General features: G+C 39.1%; 1 protein-coding gene across 4 annotated transcripts in view; it reads right to left on the bottom strand.

Moving 5' to 3' along the window:
* Positions 1–6,347: 6,347 nt before the first annotated feature.
* Gm4951 (predicted gene 4951) overlaps positions 6,348–18,165 on the bottom strand; it is a 36,437-nt gene continuing 24,619 nt past the window's right edge. For 2 of the 4 annotated variants that reach the window (XM_011246928.3, XM_011246929.3), the window contains one exon: positions 6,348–9,413. In XM_011246928.3, coding sequence (XP_011245230.1) covers positions 8,173–9,393 — 1,221 coding nt within the window. In that variant the 5' untranslated portion in view covers positions 9,394–9,413 and the 3' untranslated portion in view covers positions 6,348–8,172. Of the gene's footprint in view, positions 9,414–15,743; positions 15,927–18,165 lie in introns of those variants that run through there. The other 2 variants (XM_006525925.4, NM_001033767.3) reach the window with 2 other exon arrangements.

Here is an 18,165-nt window from a genome sequence, read left to right as displayed (position 1 = left end):
AGGCAGCAGCAATCTTTTACCCCCAGAAAGAGCAAGAAAGTTTTTAGGACTTTTTAGATGTTATCATCAGTATTTCAGTACAGTAGAGAGCTAGAAAGCCCTGTGACCCTCAGACTTTAAAGCTGCCCCTAGTGTCTTACTCTGTGCCCCCACCACTACACAGGTCGGGAGGCTTGCAGCATGGGCTGGACCTAGGCCTCTTGCACATATGGAGCAGATGTACAGCTTAGTCTTCATGCATGTCCTCCAACAACTGGAGCAGGGGCTGCCCCGTACCCATCACCTGTGTGCCTGTGGTTCCAATACTAACAAGGCTTCCTTGTTTGGCCTCAATGGGAGAGGATTCTCCTAGTTCTGCAGTGAGTTGATGTGCAGAGTAAGGCAATACCCAGGAGGGCTTCTCCTTCTCAGGGGAGAAGGGGAGGGGGTGGAAGAAGGGACTGAGTGAGGGGCGAACCTGAGAGGGGAGGGGGAAGATATTGGAATGTAAAATGAATAACTAAAATATGAAAAAAAAAAGTCTGATTCAAGGGTCTCCAAAGTCAAGTGTTAGCCAGACTCTCTTTGGACATTCTCTTTAGGAGAGTCCATTTGCTTGCTTCACCATCTTTCCAAGTTCATCTTAGTTTCAGAATGGTGGTTCTCCCATCATCTTCAAACTGTGAGTGCTGTAACTACCCGACAATCCTTTAGCATTCAAGCCCCACTCAGATTCCTTCTTCTCTTTCTGGGTTCTGAAAGTAGGGGAATAATACAGTTGCAGATTAAGTGTTCCCAAAGCAAGGTCAATTTGTCACCAGCCTGGTGCTATAGGGAATAGGTAGAACCTTTAAGTAATGGGGCCTAGTAAGAAGGTTTGAGGTAATTAGGGGTACACAGTTGAGGGGACGCTGGGATTGATACATATCGTGATATGATTTTATGTTTTCCACTGTAGGTTTTACTGCAGGTCCATAGCAATGGGGCTATCTAATCACAGACCAGAGACAAGGAAACTGTAAGCCAAAGGTAAACATCTTTTCTCTGTATGATGATTAGTTCTGATATTTGTTATAGAAACACTGAGTTAACTAACACAAAGCCTCTTGGTTTATATTCTTATAATCCACAGTAACTTGCTTATTTTAAGGCAATTGATTAACAAATTTCATTCCATGATGACCTTAAAGTTTCTTTTCAATTGACTGGGATAATTAACTAGCTTCACAGATCAAAATTGTAGGCATAGTTCTTTTAACATCCCTATCACAATAGGATAATATAGGATACTGTCCAGTTCATATCTTCCAAAAATTGGACAACTTGATAAAATGGCTCCAGTGGAAATAGATCACCTGCACAGCCTTTTGTATAATAAACAAATTCACTAGTAAAACTCCAGCCCCAAATGTGTTTGCTTATTAGAGATCTGTTTTGGTATTTTATATTCTCTTCATAAGTCACATACATTTAGATTTCTCTCTGTGTGTTTCTAGTTTTCCAGTTTTTTGTAATATAGTTTTTCAACGTATTTCTCACTGACCTAGCTCTCTTTCATTATTAGTATCCTTTAGAATGTTTTCATCTCTAATATTATTAATTTGTATCTTCTCTACTTCTTTTGGTTATTTTGGCTGAAGGTCTGTCAATTTTGTCTATCATGCTGAAAAACCAAATATTTTCTTCATTAGAGTCCCCAACGTTTGGTCAATGCATATTTATATCTATTATGTATCCTGGATGAATTGTTACTTTATTAATGTACAGCAGTCTTCATTATCTGACAAATTCTGGCTGGAAGTTAATTTTGTCAGATAGCAGAATAGCTTGCTATGCCAGGTTATCTTCAGTTTCTAGGGGGGGTTAGGCAATGTGGGCTATGAGGTGGGGGTGCTGATAACAGCTAGTTTTTTGTGTCCTGCTGGTTGCAGGCATAAATTTCAGTATGTAAGTATATATTTCAGTATATACCAACTTTTGCAGCTGGATCCCCTCATTTCGGCAGGGCTTGGGTTGCTTTTGTTCCACCATGTATGTCTTGCCTAAGTTTGTTTGCTTCTGTGAGTTTGTGACCAGGTGAACTCCAAGCTGGTGTTTGCTTGACCTTTGAGATCTTTGTTCACTTAATATGTGGGGGTATGACTGACATTATCACTGAACTTTGCACCCACCACTGCATGAAATTTTGCCATTTCTCTTGGTATCCTCCCTCTGCTTTGTGCTAACCCAAGGTATAGAATGTCATGGAAGGCTCTCTCTCCAGGCAGGACTTTGTTCAATTTATACCATCATTATCACAATATCATTACACTAAGGTGTATCTGTGTCTTACTAACTGGGTTGGAGAATTAAGCAGGAAAAGGTTTTTTTTCCTGAAGATATTGGGTATTATTATAGAGGCTGCATTGGCTTTAGTTCTATTTGGATGTCATTGGTGTCTCAAAATTATAACTGATGACTCTTAGGACTTGATGAATGTGGTAACAAAGTTGGAGGTCCTGATCTGCGGTAGGTCACACAAGGTGATGACATTCTAATAGCCAAAGAGGTAAGTAAATTTCTGGTGCCAAGACTGAGTCACTTAAGCAGCCTTGGAGGGTGTACCACACATGGAAGTCAGGGTGAGGTATGGCTATATTTGGTCTTACAATGGTACCATGCAGCAATAGCTTCCATAGGGGAGGGAATTATGTAAGTAGAGGTACCCATGTGAACCAGTGTAATGGTCTGTATTCTATTACAACTCCTTGTGGAGCTCAAAACCATTGATGGCTGCAGTATTGCCTTATAGAAAAAAAAATTCTTGACTCTAAAGTGCTGATATGTACAATTTTTGTTCAACTATTTACAATCCCTGAGTTGTAAGATGACTTTCCATATTCAGTCAAGTTTGTGATGGGAATCAAGAGCATTCTATGCAAGGTGATTTACTATTTTCTTGACCTGACCATTGGGACTCACCATTTTCCATAGTTCTTTTTTACCTTTTTTTCTTTTTTTTTTTCTGAGACAGGGTTTTTCTGTAAAGCTCTGGCTGTCCTGGATCTCACTCTGTAGACCAGGCTGTCCTGGAACTCAGAGATGTTCCATAATTCTTTTTCATGTGTATTGCATTCTAGTGTTCTCTAAATATTATCAGCAAGCATTATCTGCGTGTTCTTTGCTTTTATTTCTTTTTCTTTTTTTCTTTGAGACAGGGTTTTTCTGTGTAGCCATGGCTGTCCTGGAACTCACTCTGTAGAACAGGCTGGTCTCAAACTCAGAAATCCACCTGCCTCTGCCTCACAAGTGCTGGGATTAAAGGCATGCACCACCACTGCCTGGCACTTGGTTTTATTTATTAAATGGGGCAGGGATTGTCTGGTGATTCTCATTAGCTCTCTTTATTGGCAACTCTCTGTCTCCCTTTATAGAAAAAACACTTTGGAGCAATTGGTGTTTGTGTGTGGCATAGCTATAGAAAGCAACTGAACCACCAGCATAATTTCTATAGCCTTTTAATAATTGACTGTTTTCTCTTTTTAATGTTAATATGTTAATCCTATGTAAATAGCCCAAACCTTCAGTGGGATCCTGTTTGGTGGAAAATCTTTGTGGCAGGTATGTGTGGTTGAACTAGGTCATGCAAATGGAGCCCAGATGATGAGATCATAGGAAGAAGAGACAGGAATTCATCCTCTGCACACACACTGAGGAAGACCAAGTGAAGACATCACCAGGGAGGATGCTTTCACTGAGGACTTAGCCACATTGGTACCTGGATTTCAATCATTAGTCATTAGAAGTGTGAGAACAAATTCTATTCTTCAACCTATTCCACAGGTTTATAGCCACTCAAGCTTTTTCAGAAAAATATTTTCCCTTTCTTCTGTATTTCCCTTTCTGTGCTGTTTATTTGTACTTCATTTCAAGGAAGATAAGATACAGACTAGGGAGTGCAATGAGACAATCAGTACCTTACAGCAATACTGAGGAAGCTATGATGGGTTCTTGGGATGTCAAGGAGCAACACAGGTCTTTTTTTTCAGAAAGAATGTATTAAATGACTTTTTGTATTCATGTGGAATAGAGCAGCCCTTTACTGTCACAGCATTCAAAACACCAATCATTGTAAAGCAGAGAAATTCCATCATCTCCTCCCGTTCTGGCATAGAATTAGAAAGCTTCTTTTGTATTTTCTAAAGGATTCTGACTAGATGATAGGATTTTTGTGAAATTCTTAGTCCTTATTGAGGCTACTGTGATTTCTCTTTCCCTTTTTAGTTTAATTACATATTTAAAATGTTTCTTAATTTGCTTTTATTGTATGAATGTTTGCCTTACGTGTATGTCCGTGTACCACATAAATGTGTTCCTGGTCCCTGTGGAGGTGAGGAGATGAGATCAGAGTGTATTAAGTAGTTTCACAGATCAAAATTGTAGGCATAGTTTTTTTAGCGTTCCTATCACAATAGGATAATATAGGAAAATGTTCAGTTCATACCTGCCAACAAATTGGACAACTTGGTATAATGAGCAGTTCTTTGAATGGTGTCCATTTCAAAATGGCTTCAGAGGAAATAGACTACCTGCACAGCCTTGATAATTAGATAACATTCAATGGAAGCAAAGACAAGGAGGAGGAACATAAAGATTATATATCTATATCTATATCTATATCTATATCTATATCTATATCTACATCTACATCTACATCTACATCTACATCTACATCTACATCTACATCTATATCTATATCTATCTACCTATCACATATATATATATATATATATATATATATATATATATATATATATATATATACATATAGAGAACTTAGATAGTACCTGGAAGCAACAACAACAAAAAGCCTTTGGCTAAAGATCAATGTGTTTACTGTAAAAATAATAATAATAATTAAAAAAATAAAGGATACTGGGCGAGAGATTGCAAAGAGAAAAAGAAGAGGAGCCCTCCACATGATCAAACCTTTCCACCTGTTCTTGGCTAAAAGTGAAGAGATAGTAAGAGGGGTGCAACACAGAAGCTGAGTCCTTAGGAGGGGCTAGTGGCCTACCTGTCAAAAAAAATCTAAAAAAAGAGACTATGTTTCATATTCCCCCACCAACCAGTGCAAAACAAGTTAAAGAGTTCCTGGACACTGCGGGTTTTTGCAGATTTTGGATTCTAGATTTTGCTGAATTGAAGAGATAAACAGCCCTTCATATGGGAAAATAAAGAACAACAGGTCTTTGATGCCATTAAGACTGTCCTTGCCTTATAGAAAAAAAAATGTCTTGACTCTACGGTGCTGATGTGGACAATTTAGGTTCTACTATTTACAATCCCTGAGTTGTGAGATGACATTCCATATTCAGACAATTCACAATGGGAATCAAGAGCATTCTATGCAAGGTGATTTATCCTTTTCTTGACCTGACCACTGGGACTCACCATTTTCTATAATTCATTTTCATGTGCATTGTATTCTAGTGTTCTCTAAATATTATTAGCAACCATTATCTGGTTGTTCTTTGGTTTTATTTCTTTTTCTTTTTTTCTTTGAGACAGGGTTTTTCTGTATAGCCCTGGCTGTCCTGGAATTCACTCTGTAGAACAGGCTGGCCTCAAACTCAGAAATCAACCTACCTCTAGCTCCCAAGTGCTGCGATTAAAGGTGTGTACTATCACTTCCTGGCACTTGGCTTTATTTCTTAAATGGATCAGGGGTTGTGTGGTGATTCTCATTAGCTATCTCTTTTGGCAAGTCTGTATCTCAATTTATGACAAAAATACATTGGAGCATTTGGTGTTTGTGTGTGGCCTAGCTATAAGAAAGCAACTGAACACCAGCATAATTTGCATAGTCTGTTAAGGTCTGATTGTTCTTCCTTTTTAATGTTAATATGTTAATCCTATGTAAATGGCCCAAACCTTCAGTGGGATCCTATTAGGAGGAAATATTTTGGGAGGCATCTGTGCTTGAAATAGGTCATGAAAATAGAGCCCAAATGTTGAGATCATAGGAAGAAGAGACAGGAAAGCATCCTCTGGCATCATCATGGAAGACCAAGTGAAGACATCACCAGGAAGGATGTTTCACTGGGGATTTAGCCACATTGGTACCCGGATTTCAATCATAAGTCATTCGAAATTTGAGAACAAAATTCTATTCTTCAACCAAGTCTACAGGTTTATAGCTGCTCAAATTATTTCAGAAATACATTTTCCCTTCCCTGTGTGTTTCCCTTACTGTGCTGTTTATTTGTACTTCATTTCAAGGAAGATAAGATATAGACTAGGGTATGGGCAATGAGACAATCAGCACATTACCAAAACACTAAGGAAGCTATGATGGGTTCTGGGGATGTCAATAAGCAACACATATCTTTTTTTTCAGAAATAATTTATTAAATGACTTTTGGTATTCATGTGGAATAGAGCAGCCTTTACTGTCACAGCATTCAAAATACCAATCATTATAAAGCAGAGAAATTTCATCATCTTCCCTAGTTCTGGCATAGAATACAAAGTTTCTTTAGTATTTTCTCAAGGATTCTGACTAGATAGATTTTTTTGTGAAATTCTTGGTCATTATTGAGGCTAGTGTGATTTCTAGGTCATTGTAACTCTTTCCCTTTTAAATTTAATTACATATTTAAAATGTTTCTTAATTTACATCTATTGTATGAATGTTTGCCTTACATGTATGTATGTTTATCACATAAACATGTGCCTGGTCCCTGTGGAGGTGAGGAGATGAAATCAGATCTCCTGAGACAGGAGTTGCAGGTAACTGTGTGCTACTATGTGGATTCTGGCAGTTAAATCCTGGTCTTTCGCAAGAGCATCCAGTATTCTTGAATACTGAGTCATTTCTCTTAACGTCAAAGACATCCCCGTACATGCCCATCCCCTTTTTACCTTTTTCTGGAGTGGGCCACATGAGTGTGAGGCAGGTATTATACCACTGAGATATTGCCCCAAACCTTCATCATTTTTTTTTTTTGGAATGAAAAAAAATTTCTTTTTTGTGTGTGCATATCCATGTGTGATATCAGGCATGAACATGACATGGCATGTATGCAGAGATCAGAGGACAAGCTTTCGTGTTGGCTTTTACCTTCCACTTGCTTGAGTCAGGGCCTCTTATTTACTGCTGCATGTGGCAGGATACCTGGCCCCATGATCTCCCAAAATATTTCTCGTTATGCCTCCCATCTCACAATAGAATTGCATGGATTACAGATGCTTAGCTGGCTTTATGTGGGTTCTGGGAATCTGAACTCGGGTCTTCATAGTTGCAAGGTCTACTTTATTTACTGAGCCATCTCTCCAACCCACTTAAGGTTTCTCTTATAAAATCTCTATCAAGAAAGTCTACAGTATCAAGTTTAAGGTTATATAGGTAATTTTCAAGAAGGCAGAGCAGTATCTTGTGGCAGCTAGTGTCATACCATCTATAGTTAAAAATCAACAATAAAAAACAAACAACAACAAAAACCACCAGAGGGCTATGAAAGAATGGAAATACGCTGGTACTTACCACCTCTCTCCATATACACAGTTGACAATTGCCAGCTAGGGAATGGTGCCACCCACAGTGGAAAGGATTTCTTACCTCAATTAACATAAGCAAAATAATTTCCCAAATGCAATCCCCCAGACTCATCTTTCATGTGACTCTAGAGTCTGTTCAGTTGACAATACTAAACACTTCAATGCTAACCCTGAACTTGGATGTCGATTTATATTAAACAAATTTAAATGTAAGTAAAATTATTGATCTGAAAGTTTACTCAAAGTGAGGGGATAGTTTTTAGCTATCAGTTTATTTATACATATCTGATCCCCTTTATCTAGGTAATGTGGATACATAATCACTAAATATGGATAAAGCCCGAATAACCTGGATAAACCCAGTATATTGTTTTACAGTATCAGTGTCCTGTTTTTCTGTTTATTGATTCTGATTTTTTGAAAGTCACAGGACTTCAGCCTAATTAGAAGGCAACTAGTCTCTCTCTCTCTCTCTCTTTCTTTCTTTTTCTTTTTTTTCTTTTGGAGTTTTTCGAGACAGGGTTTCTCATTGTAGGCCCTGGTTGTCCTGGAACTCACTCTGTAGACCAGGCTGGCCTCGAACTCAGAAATCCACCTGCCTCTGCCTCCCCAGTGCTAGGATTAAAGGCATGTACCACCAGTGCCCGGTAGCAACTAGTTTCTTAAACATATCTCTTTAAGAAGAGTTTTAGCATCCTCAGTCACCATGTCAAGGAAATACAACTTCAGGTAAAGTATTTCTCTACAATGATTTTTAGGAAGTAAGTACCCATTAGCCAGACAGAACTCCTGATTATATCTTGAAAGCCTTTCTTGTATTGTTTCTTCATCTGTAGGTGTGAACACGGCAGGAGATTTTATCATGGCCCTCACCTGATCTACCTGATCTATTTCCCAGGCCCTAGCCAATCTCTGCAAAGATGCATCATCCACTCCAAACACAGTGCGGTAGAACTTCATGCTTTTCTCCAGAGTCTCCAAATCACTTTCTAAGAAGAAGCTCAGTAGCCCATCTGCAAAGCCTTCCAGCCAAGTCTTCCACCTCAGAAAATTTCGCTTCTTTTCAATGACCGAATCTGTAATATTGGGTAAGGAGAACATAAAATTTTGTCTCTTGAAGACAGGGAGGTCACTTATCAGCTTGTCCATCAGGACGGGGAAGTCATAGTGACAAACATTTTTGTTAGAGATCAGAAAGATAGGTGGCTCAGCAATGCCATTCTCCCTAAAGGTGTTCACACAGTTAAGACGAATGTCCTGCAGGACTTTTTCTCTGTCAAAGGTTTGAGGTTTGAAATCCTCTTCATTTCTTAAGTCAGAGTCCACCTGTGTTCTCACGAAGTAGAATTCCTTTTTCATTATTCCGATTGCTTTTGCGAGGTCTATATCATTTTTCTTGAAGCGTGTGGCCGAAATAATAATGAAGAAGTCATACTCATAGAACTTCATTTTCTCGAGATAAGTTTTTGGTTGGAAATCTTCACTTCCAGTCCCAGGCAGGTCCCAAAAAACCACATTGGGCATTTTGGGGTGTTCGTATGGATGTCTCTCCTTGGTTTTGTCCGTCACCCCAGTGTGAGCTGCACCTCCCTCTTCATGCCCAATGCCTCTCAGGGTGTTGATGAAGCTGGACTTCCCTGATCCAGTCTCCCCGGTGAGAGCAACATTGAGCGGGGTATTATCAATTTCTCTTAACATGTCTCTGACTGTAGAGTTTACCTCCTGAATGTTCCCTTTTTTCATGTTTATTTCAATCGAAGTGATGATCTCATGAGGAATGATATTGATTCCTTTCTCACATTCCTTTAAGTATTCAATAAAGCTGGAGGACAAATCTTGGTCCTCACTCCTACGTGAAGAGAACAGTTGACCCATCACTTCAAGCAATAAAGGCACTGGAAGAAAGAAGGGAGAACAAAGAGGGTGTGCATGGAATTTCACATTTTCATTGTAGCAAATTTCAAGCCCATTGCTACATATACCATTCATAGTGGTTGTAATTATGCATTCAAACTCCCCTGTGCTCATTTTACACAATTGGGACTTTGACTAACATTATCCAATTTCACTCTTCCCACAGCCTGGCAAACTACCACCCCTCTTTTCACTTCCATGAGGTTGGCTACTCTAGGTTTCATCTCTGAGTGACAGATTAGGGTCATTCTTTCTGCAGGTAGCTGAGACCATCACATGAGACTTTCGAGGTTTATTCTCCATTGCCTTTCACAAATCCATTCTACTTTTCAGACTCCACTGTGCCTCTGTTAAATGTAGACGACAACAGCAGAGGTCCCTCCCCTTCCAGCTTCCAGTGTAATTCAGCTGTATCTGGTCATGGGCTCCCCATTGCCCTTCTTGGGCTGCATGTCTGTAACTGTGTCCATGATTCTTTATCATCTAAGCTATTTGGCCTTTGTGAACTGTTCAGCTCTTATGGTATTTTAAAGGAAGATACTTCCTTACCCTTCTTATTCCTTCTGCTTAGACTTGGTAACAGCCCTTTATAATTTCTGGCTTCTGATTGTCACACAGTTCCTTATTTATCAGCTCAGACTTTTCAACATTCTGAACTTGCTGTTTTCCTAGCATCTCTTCATTTGAACATTTATTAATGGATCCAGCCTGATCTGTAATATACAACACTTTCCCAATAGAGTTGGATTGAAGGCCAATGGTCAAGCCTCTTTGTAAGGTGGAATTGGACCCATCTTTGAAAAGTGTAATGCATATTTATTTGAGGTTTAATGTCTGCCTGTCCAGTCACCAAAGTCACAAAGATATGTTCGGTTTTCTTTAAAGATACCTAGCTTCCTTAGCCAAGCCAGGTAAAGTACTGTAAGGGACATCAGCCATGCTGGAGGTTGTTCACAGATGGCACAAGCAGAATTACAAATGAAGACAGGCAACATTGCAAGAGTCAGGAGAAAGAGTAGTCAAGGCTGAGTTAATTTAGATAATATTAACTCCTGAAACTTGGATTTGACAATCTGTATTGACACTTGGGTTATATCCAGAGGCTTGACTTTATGAATATTCCAGTGGGAAAAGGAGGACTGGTTGGTATTGGATCAGCTACTATGGGGACAACAGATATAGAAGGACATACATAACTGAGTTCTACAGCAGTCAGAATCCCAGGTAGTTATTTAGGTAGCATTCCATAGCCCATGGAGTCCTGGAACCTAGGAGGCAGATGCTGTGAGCAAAGTGTACACTCTCTACCCCTAGATGCCACCAGACACTGTTCCTAGGGTTTATACAAAATCTGAACAGAGGTCGGCACTGATGGCCTGCCTTTAATCCCAACACTTCACAGGCAGAGGTAGGCAGATCTCTGTAAGTTTGAGGCCAGCCTGGTCTACAGAGTGAGTTCCAGGACAGCCAGAGCAGCAGAAGCAGAGAAACTCTGTTTTGAAAAACAAAAATGACACCCAAAAAATTTGGACACAGGAAGCTAACATGAAATGGAACGTAAGTAAAGCCATTGGCATTCCTGTAAAATGTTTGTGCCTCCTGAATGCTGCGCAGTCATGTGACGTCAGCCTTCATGTAAGGATGCTAGGAAAGGACAAGTGCAAGTGTCAGTATGTTCCTGACTAAACAAGGCAGGCACCTTCATGGACAGATGCTTTCACTCAGCTCCCTCAAGCCATCCTTTCCTTTATTGTCAGCTAAAATGTTATTGTGACAGCTGAGTATTTTGAGAGGCAGTTCTGTCCATCTCTTTCAAGTGAGCATGCTCACTGAATGTAATCCTAAACTGCTTATGCCTGAAAGTTCACACACCTCTATATGAAGATGTATGGACCCCCTAAATAAAATTCCCATGCTAATAATTTCAGGAATGATAGGTCTCTGTGTCTAAAATCACCTTTACCTCTAGATCCTTGCTCTCCACACTCTCACAGACTGCTTGAGTGGGAGCACACATTACAGGCTCCCCATCAGTCACATGGCACAGGACCTCCCTTCTTTCTCTGGGACCCTAAGAAGGGATTTCCCACTCTGCCACGTGGGCTTGATCTCAGAGCCTCTGCTGTGCCATTGTCTTCCTTTTCTATCTACAGCACACACAACACCTTATCTACCCCAGTATGCTTCTTGAACCCAGACCTGGCATCTTTCCTGATGATAAGGAGGTGGAATTTCTCATTCTATAGATCTGCATAAAGGATCGACATATTCAGTGTGTGTGTGTGTGTGTGTGTGTGTGTGTGTGTGTGTGTGTGTGTGTGTACTTTGTTTTTGTTTTATTGATTGGATGGTTTCATTTTCATGTTCCAGATCATCCAGAAATGTGATTTTGCAATTCAGTCCTGTAAACACTAAAGTCAAATTTCAACTAAAGTGTTTGCATGTTGACTAGTCTTGTCCCCCCGCCCCGCCCCTTTCCCCCAGTGTCATACCACTTCCTGTTTGTTATTTCAATAAAGGTAAGAGCTACATACCAGAATATAATTTTTCTAAGTTTCTTCAACTGAAAGTTAAAACTTTTAAAGAAAAGTTTTAAGATGGAAGCTTACTTAGAAATATGGAAAAAGATCATCAGAGTAGAAGATTTAAAAAAATCCTGACATGATAAATTTAATAAAAGAATTCTTGTGGTTTTCTTTAAATGTGTTTGATGTATATTTTCATGCATGTGTATGTTGTATAATGTCTACATGTATGTTTATGCTCATATACTGCGTAAGGGTACCAAATTGCCTTGTAGTGGGCACAAAGCTAAATTAGAATTGGTAAAGTAGTCAAAAAGGCCTTTTAGTTCCCAAAACAAATAAATCTTTGAGAAATGACTTAGATTTGTTGGTAAAAGGTGAGCTGCCTTCAGAATTGCTAATGTATATTCTTCCTGGGCTGCTGGACAATTGGGTTAATAATTGTCTCTTAAATGTTATAATGCTCATTGCTTCCCTGATACAGATTGCAACAAGAACTATTAAGATTGATTCCCTAAAAGATATTCCTACCCAGAGACAATGGAGGCTCATCTCTGAGCCTGCCCTGCCAGAGGACAATAGCATAATCAAAACAAACAAACAAACAAACAAACAAAAAACAAAAAAACAACAACAAAAAAAACTGGGCAGAGACACTGCCTAGAACAGCATCCACAGATTTGTTTTTCTTTTTTAAGATTTATAAATGTTTCGAGTTAAAACTTATCTGACTTCTAATTTAACTGCACACATCTATTCTCTTTTGTCCTCTGAGGATATGAGTGTCGTCGCCTCTGTTTTAATGTATCTGTATGTTCTGTTTTCTTCTTCTTTCCAGAGCCCAAACTGTTGCAATAGGAGTCTTAACTTCATTTTTGATAACAGCTCCATGGGTCCTGTTCTGACAAATTGGTCTACATATACTTATGACCCTATGATAAAGCAATCATTTCAACCTTGCCAGATCTTTGAGGCAACAAATACCTTAGTTGTTTATTTATATCATTATGCTTTACAATATTAAAAAATAAAACAGGATTTAATAAGTAAGAGAAAAAGTGCTTAAAAGGTCATAAATAGGTGAATACATTTTTAAAGAAAATGTTGAAGAAAAGGAATTTTAGCTTGTAAATTGGTTCTGATCTGTGAGGATGTCTCCAGGGTAAGGGGTGAAGCAACCCAAAATTCCAAAGTATAATCTTCCATAAATATTTTGTAAAAGCTAAAAAAGCCCATGGGTCATTTAAGGGTTTTAAAAATTCCCAAGGTCACAGCTCACTACACTGAAACAAATCTAAAAATTTAGTCTTGTTAATTTTAATGAGGTTCCCTTAAGTTATTGATATGCTTTTGGTTTTATTTCCAAGAGTAGAATTCAATTAAGATAGCATTCATCAGAGCCATAATGTAACGGCTGTGATGAATTACAAAAGCACTGGATTCAACAGCACTTCATGGGGCTAGTAGAACATACATTTTTATTTAATGTTATGGGATTCAATATCTTAATACATAAATTCATATATATATTTCTTGTAAAATGATCTGAACTTTATGTTTCCTTAAGATAACTATTTGCATTTTTTCCTAATGTGTGACTGCTGACAAGGACAGGCCCTCTGCCTTAGCACTGTTGTTAGCAACACAACAAAGTGCCAAGTAACAGTGGTGACAAAGTAAAAGCTCTGCTCCCCATAGTCAAAGAAATGGTGGCCTTACAGAGACATACACATCATGCACAGGTGAGGCACTGCTCAGCACTTGGCTTCCTGACTAAGTAATTCCTACTAAACTATAAAGATGACTCCATGGGACTCCATGATCTTGTCCCCTCTGACTTTTGTAGCCCAAGCTGGACAGGTATCCAGGTTATACTCAATCAACTTCAGAGAAAACTAATGGAGGGGGTGGGGAGAGGCAGATTTAAGCTTTCCTAATTTTTCCTGAAATTAAACAATCGGTAATATATTTGGCGAGTCACAAAAGCTGACTGCACTCTGACAAAAATGAAAACAGTGATATAGATCAGGGCAACCAAGAGCCTGAACTCACTGTATTTAGCTTGAGGAGAAGGAGGAAGTCATGAAGGCAAAAGATGCTGGAGATGTTTTCACAAAAGCTTCCCATTCTTTTAGTCCTCATCCCCTGTTCTAATTACACACTGAAGTTTGTTTTGGGCCAGCAAGATGGCTCAGCAGGTGAGAGTACTCGTCACTAAGCTAAGTGATTCGAGTTCTAGTGCCAAGAATTCACATAGTTGTGAGAGAGAAGTGACTTCCACACCTTGTCTTCTGACCTTCATATGCATGCTATGGCATGTGAGCGACCAGCCCAGGACAATAATATACATAAAACGAATAAATAAATGTAATAATAATAAGTAAAATGCATTGTTCAGAATTCTTAAAGAATTACTAGCATGATAATGAGGAAAATAACAGCAAAAAATGGCCTTCAATGTCTTTGTGCTGTGTATGAACACAACATATGACAATGATATGAAATATCAATCACTGCACAAGGATGCATGCCTTCATAGCACCCCAGTTCTATACTAAAACCCATGACGTTAAAGAGGGTTGCCCAGTTAAAAATTTCCAAAGCATCTACCACTGCTGTTTTGGTAAATGGACTTGTTGTCAAGTTGCCTTCTGCATATTTCAGATTATGCCAGAGATACTTTATGCTGTTCTTTGTGTCCCATTTGCTTTGTTTTTGCAGTGTTTAGATTTTTAAAGCATTGTCACATAACTGGTCAAAGGGCTGAGGATAAGAGAGTTGAGTGCTCATTCCTAAATAGACCAGGGAGGAGGAACATCTATATCAATTCCCCTATTCAGTCAGGCTCAAGAAACATCATGGAAGAGCCAGAGGATGGGGCCTGGAGAGTGGTATGACTTAATGTCTTATTAATGCAACGTGGAATTTGCAATCATGGCAGCTGCACAAGACTTACATGAGATCTAGCCCATCAACATTTAACATTCATTAGACTAGGGGCACAGGAGACCTTATCTTTACCCAAGGAGATAGTAGATTAATATAAAAATAATGGCTGTTGGGGGAAGGTGTGCCAATTTTTTTTTCTTTTTAGAGATATAGCTACTTGAAAGTTGCCCATAATCCAATAAATCTCTACATTCAGTGGAGTATTTAAAAAAAAAAAAAGACAAGGAAACAGTCATTGGGAAGGGGAAGAGTCCCAAAGAGAATATGAGTGAGTAAAGAGGGGAGTGATGGGGGAAGATGATCAAAGTATTATATCTACATATGACATCTTCATACAGTAAATAGAAATATTTTTAAAACAAAACAAACAAACAAATCCTGGAATTGCTCCCCAGCAGGTTATAGCAGAAACATTGCACAGCGGGGCATCTTTTCCTCCATTCTAGCTTCCACTGAAGTTTACAGTAAATCTGCTGCACTGGGTGGAGAAATGCAAGAAAATAGTGCTAGGACTTAAGACTGAGAAACAAAAATCTTCATATATTCTGTCCTGACATTTCATAACACATACTCTTCAAGGTTCATTTTCAGTTGCTACAGGGAGTGGAGAACAAAGAAGCAAACCACCCTTCCCGCAAACTGGGTAAGTTTTAAATAATAGTTAGGTCATTCAGTTTAGGTCTAACGAACATCTATAAACAAGTCCTCACTACCTCCACTCAAAGCCCCATAGCTTTCCTACTGAGAATCCATGCTCTGAGGCCATATCTTCTTACCCATAGGCTCCTTAGGAAAGAGAAGAAGATAGTGAGTAATCAGATCTGAATGCTGAGTTACCAGAAAATCCTGTGTCCAGTGGATGTACTCACTGCTCCGGAGAGGAATAGCCCTCGGGTGCGCCCTTGGCTTGAGGTCTACTCTGATTCTCAGCAGAAGCAAGAAAATTGGGCAGGATTTTTGTACTCTGCTGGCTTTTGTCTCCCCTTCAGAGTGTGCTAGCCAGTCACAGGGAGGGTGCATCTAGAATACCAGGCTTTTCCAAGAACAGGAAAGTGAAACTAAACTAGCTTTCATTCCTCTAAAGGGATTGTTTCTAAGAAGTAGAAATTGTGTTAAAAATGAAGCTGTATTAACACCACTTTAGTGAGTGACAGTAGTTCCAGAAGCAAATTAACTGCCTAGGTCAGAAGATCCTCCATGGTCCCTTAGAACTCTTTTCCTTCTTACCGCTGTGCTAGATTGTTTTATGTCAACTTGACATAAGCTAAAGTCATTTGAGGAGGGAACCTCAGTTAAGAAAATGTTTTCCTACCTTTTCAACATAGTACTTGAAGTATTAGCCAGAGCAATTCGACAACAAAAGGAGATCAAGGGGATACAAATTGGAAACGAGGAAGTCAAAATATCACTTTTTGCAGATGATATGATAGTATATATAAGTGACCCTAAAAATTCCACCAGAGAACTCCTAAACCTGATAAATAGCTTCGGTGAAGTAGCTGGATATAAAATTAACTCAAACAAGTCAATGGCCTTTCTCTACACAAAGAATAAACAGGCTGAGAAAGAAATTAGGGAAACAACACCCTTCTCAATAGTCACAAATAATATAAAATATCTCGGAGTGACTCTAACTAAGGAAGTGAAAGATCTGTATGATAAAAACTTCAAGTCTCTGATGAAAGAAATTAAAGAAGATCTCAAAAGATGGAAAGATCTCCCATGCTCATGGATTGGCAGGATCAACATTGTAAAAATGGCTATCTTGCAAAAAGCAATCTACAGATTCAATGCAATCCCCATCAAAATTCCAACTCAATTCTTCAACGAATTAGAAGGAGCAATTTGCAAATTCATCTGGAATAACAAAAACCCTAGGATAGCAAAAACTCTTCTCAAGGATAAAAGAACCTCTGGTGGAATCACAATGCCTGACCTAAAGCTTTACTACAGAGCAATTGTGGTAAAAACTGCATGGTACTGGTATAGAGACAGACAAGTAGACCAATGGATTAGAATTGAAGACCCAGAAATGAACCCACACACCTATGGTCACTTGATCTTTGACAAGGGAGCTAAAACCATCCAGTGGAAGAAAGACAGCATTTTCAACAATTGGTGCTGGCACAACTGGTTGTTATCATGTAGAAGAATGCGAATCGATCCATACTTATCTCCTTGTACTAAGGTCAAATCTAAATGGATCAAAGAACTTCACATAAAACCAGAGACACTGAAACTTATAAAGGAGAAAGTGGGGAAAAGCCTTGAAGATATGGGCACAGGGGAAAAATTCCTGAACAGAACAGCAATGGCTTGTGCTGTAAGATCGAGAATTGACAAATGGGACCTAATGAAACTCCAAAGTTTCTGCAAGGCAAAAGACACCGTCAATAAGACAAAGAGACCACCAACAGATTGGGAAAGGATCTTTACCTATCCTAAATCAGATAGGGGACTAATATCCAACATATATAAAGAACTCAAGAAGGTGGACTTCAGAAAATCAAATAACCCAATTAAAAAATGGGGCTCAGAACTGAACAAAGAATTCTCACCTGAGGAATACTGAATGGCTGAGAAGCACTTGAAAAAATGTTCAACATCCTTAATCATCAGGGAAATGCAAATCAAAAGAACCCTGAGATTCCACCTCACACCAGTCAGAATGTCTAAGATCAAAAATTCAGGTGACAGCAGATGCTGGCGAGGATGTGGAGAAAGAGGAACACTCCTCCACTGTTGGTGGGATTGCAGGCTTGTACAACCACTCTGGAAATCCGTCTGGCGGTTCCTCAGAAAATTGGACATAGTACTACCGGAGGATCCAGCAATACCTCTCCTGGGCATATATCCAGAAGATGCCCCAACTGGTAAGAAGGACACATGCTCCACTATGTTCATAGCAGCCTTATTTATAATAGCCAGAAGCTGGAAAGAACCCAGATGCCCCTCAACAGAGGAATGGATACAGAAAATGTGGTACATCTACACAATGGAGTACTACTCAGCTATTAAAAAGAATGAATTTATGAAATTCCTAGCCAAATGGATGGACCTGGAGGGCATCATTCTGAGTGAGGTAACACATTCACAAAGAAACTCACACAATATGTACTCACTGATAAGTGGATATTAGCCCAAAACCTAGGACACCCAAGATATAAGATACAATTTCCTAAACACATGAAACTCAAGAAAAATGAAGACTGAAGTGTGGACACTATACCCCTCCTTAGAAGTGGGAACAAAACACCCT

Source organism: Mus musculus, chromosome 18 (genome assembly GCF_000001635.26).
Source record: "Mus musculus strain C57BL/6J chromosome 18, GRCm38.p6 C57BL/6J".
NCBI classification, from domain to species: domain Eukaryota; kingdom Metazoa; phylum Chordata; class Mammalia; order Rodentia; family Muridae; genus Mus; species Mus musculus.
This window is presented reverse-complemented; position numbering and strand designations above follow the sequence as displayed.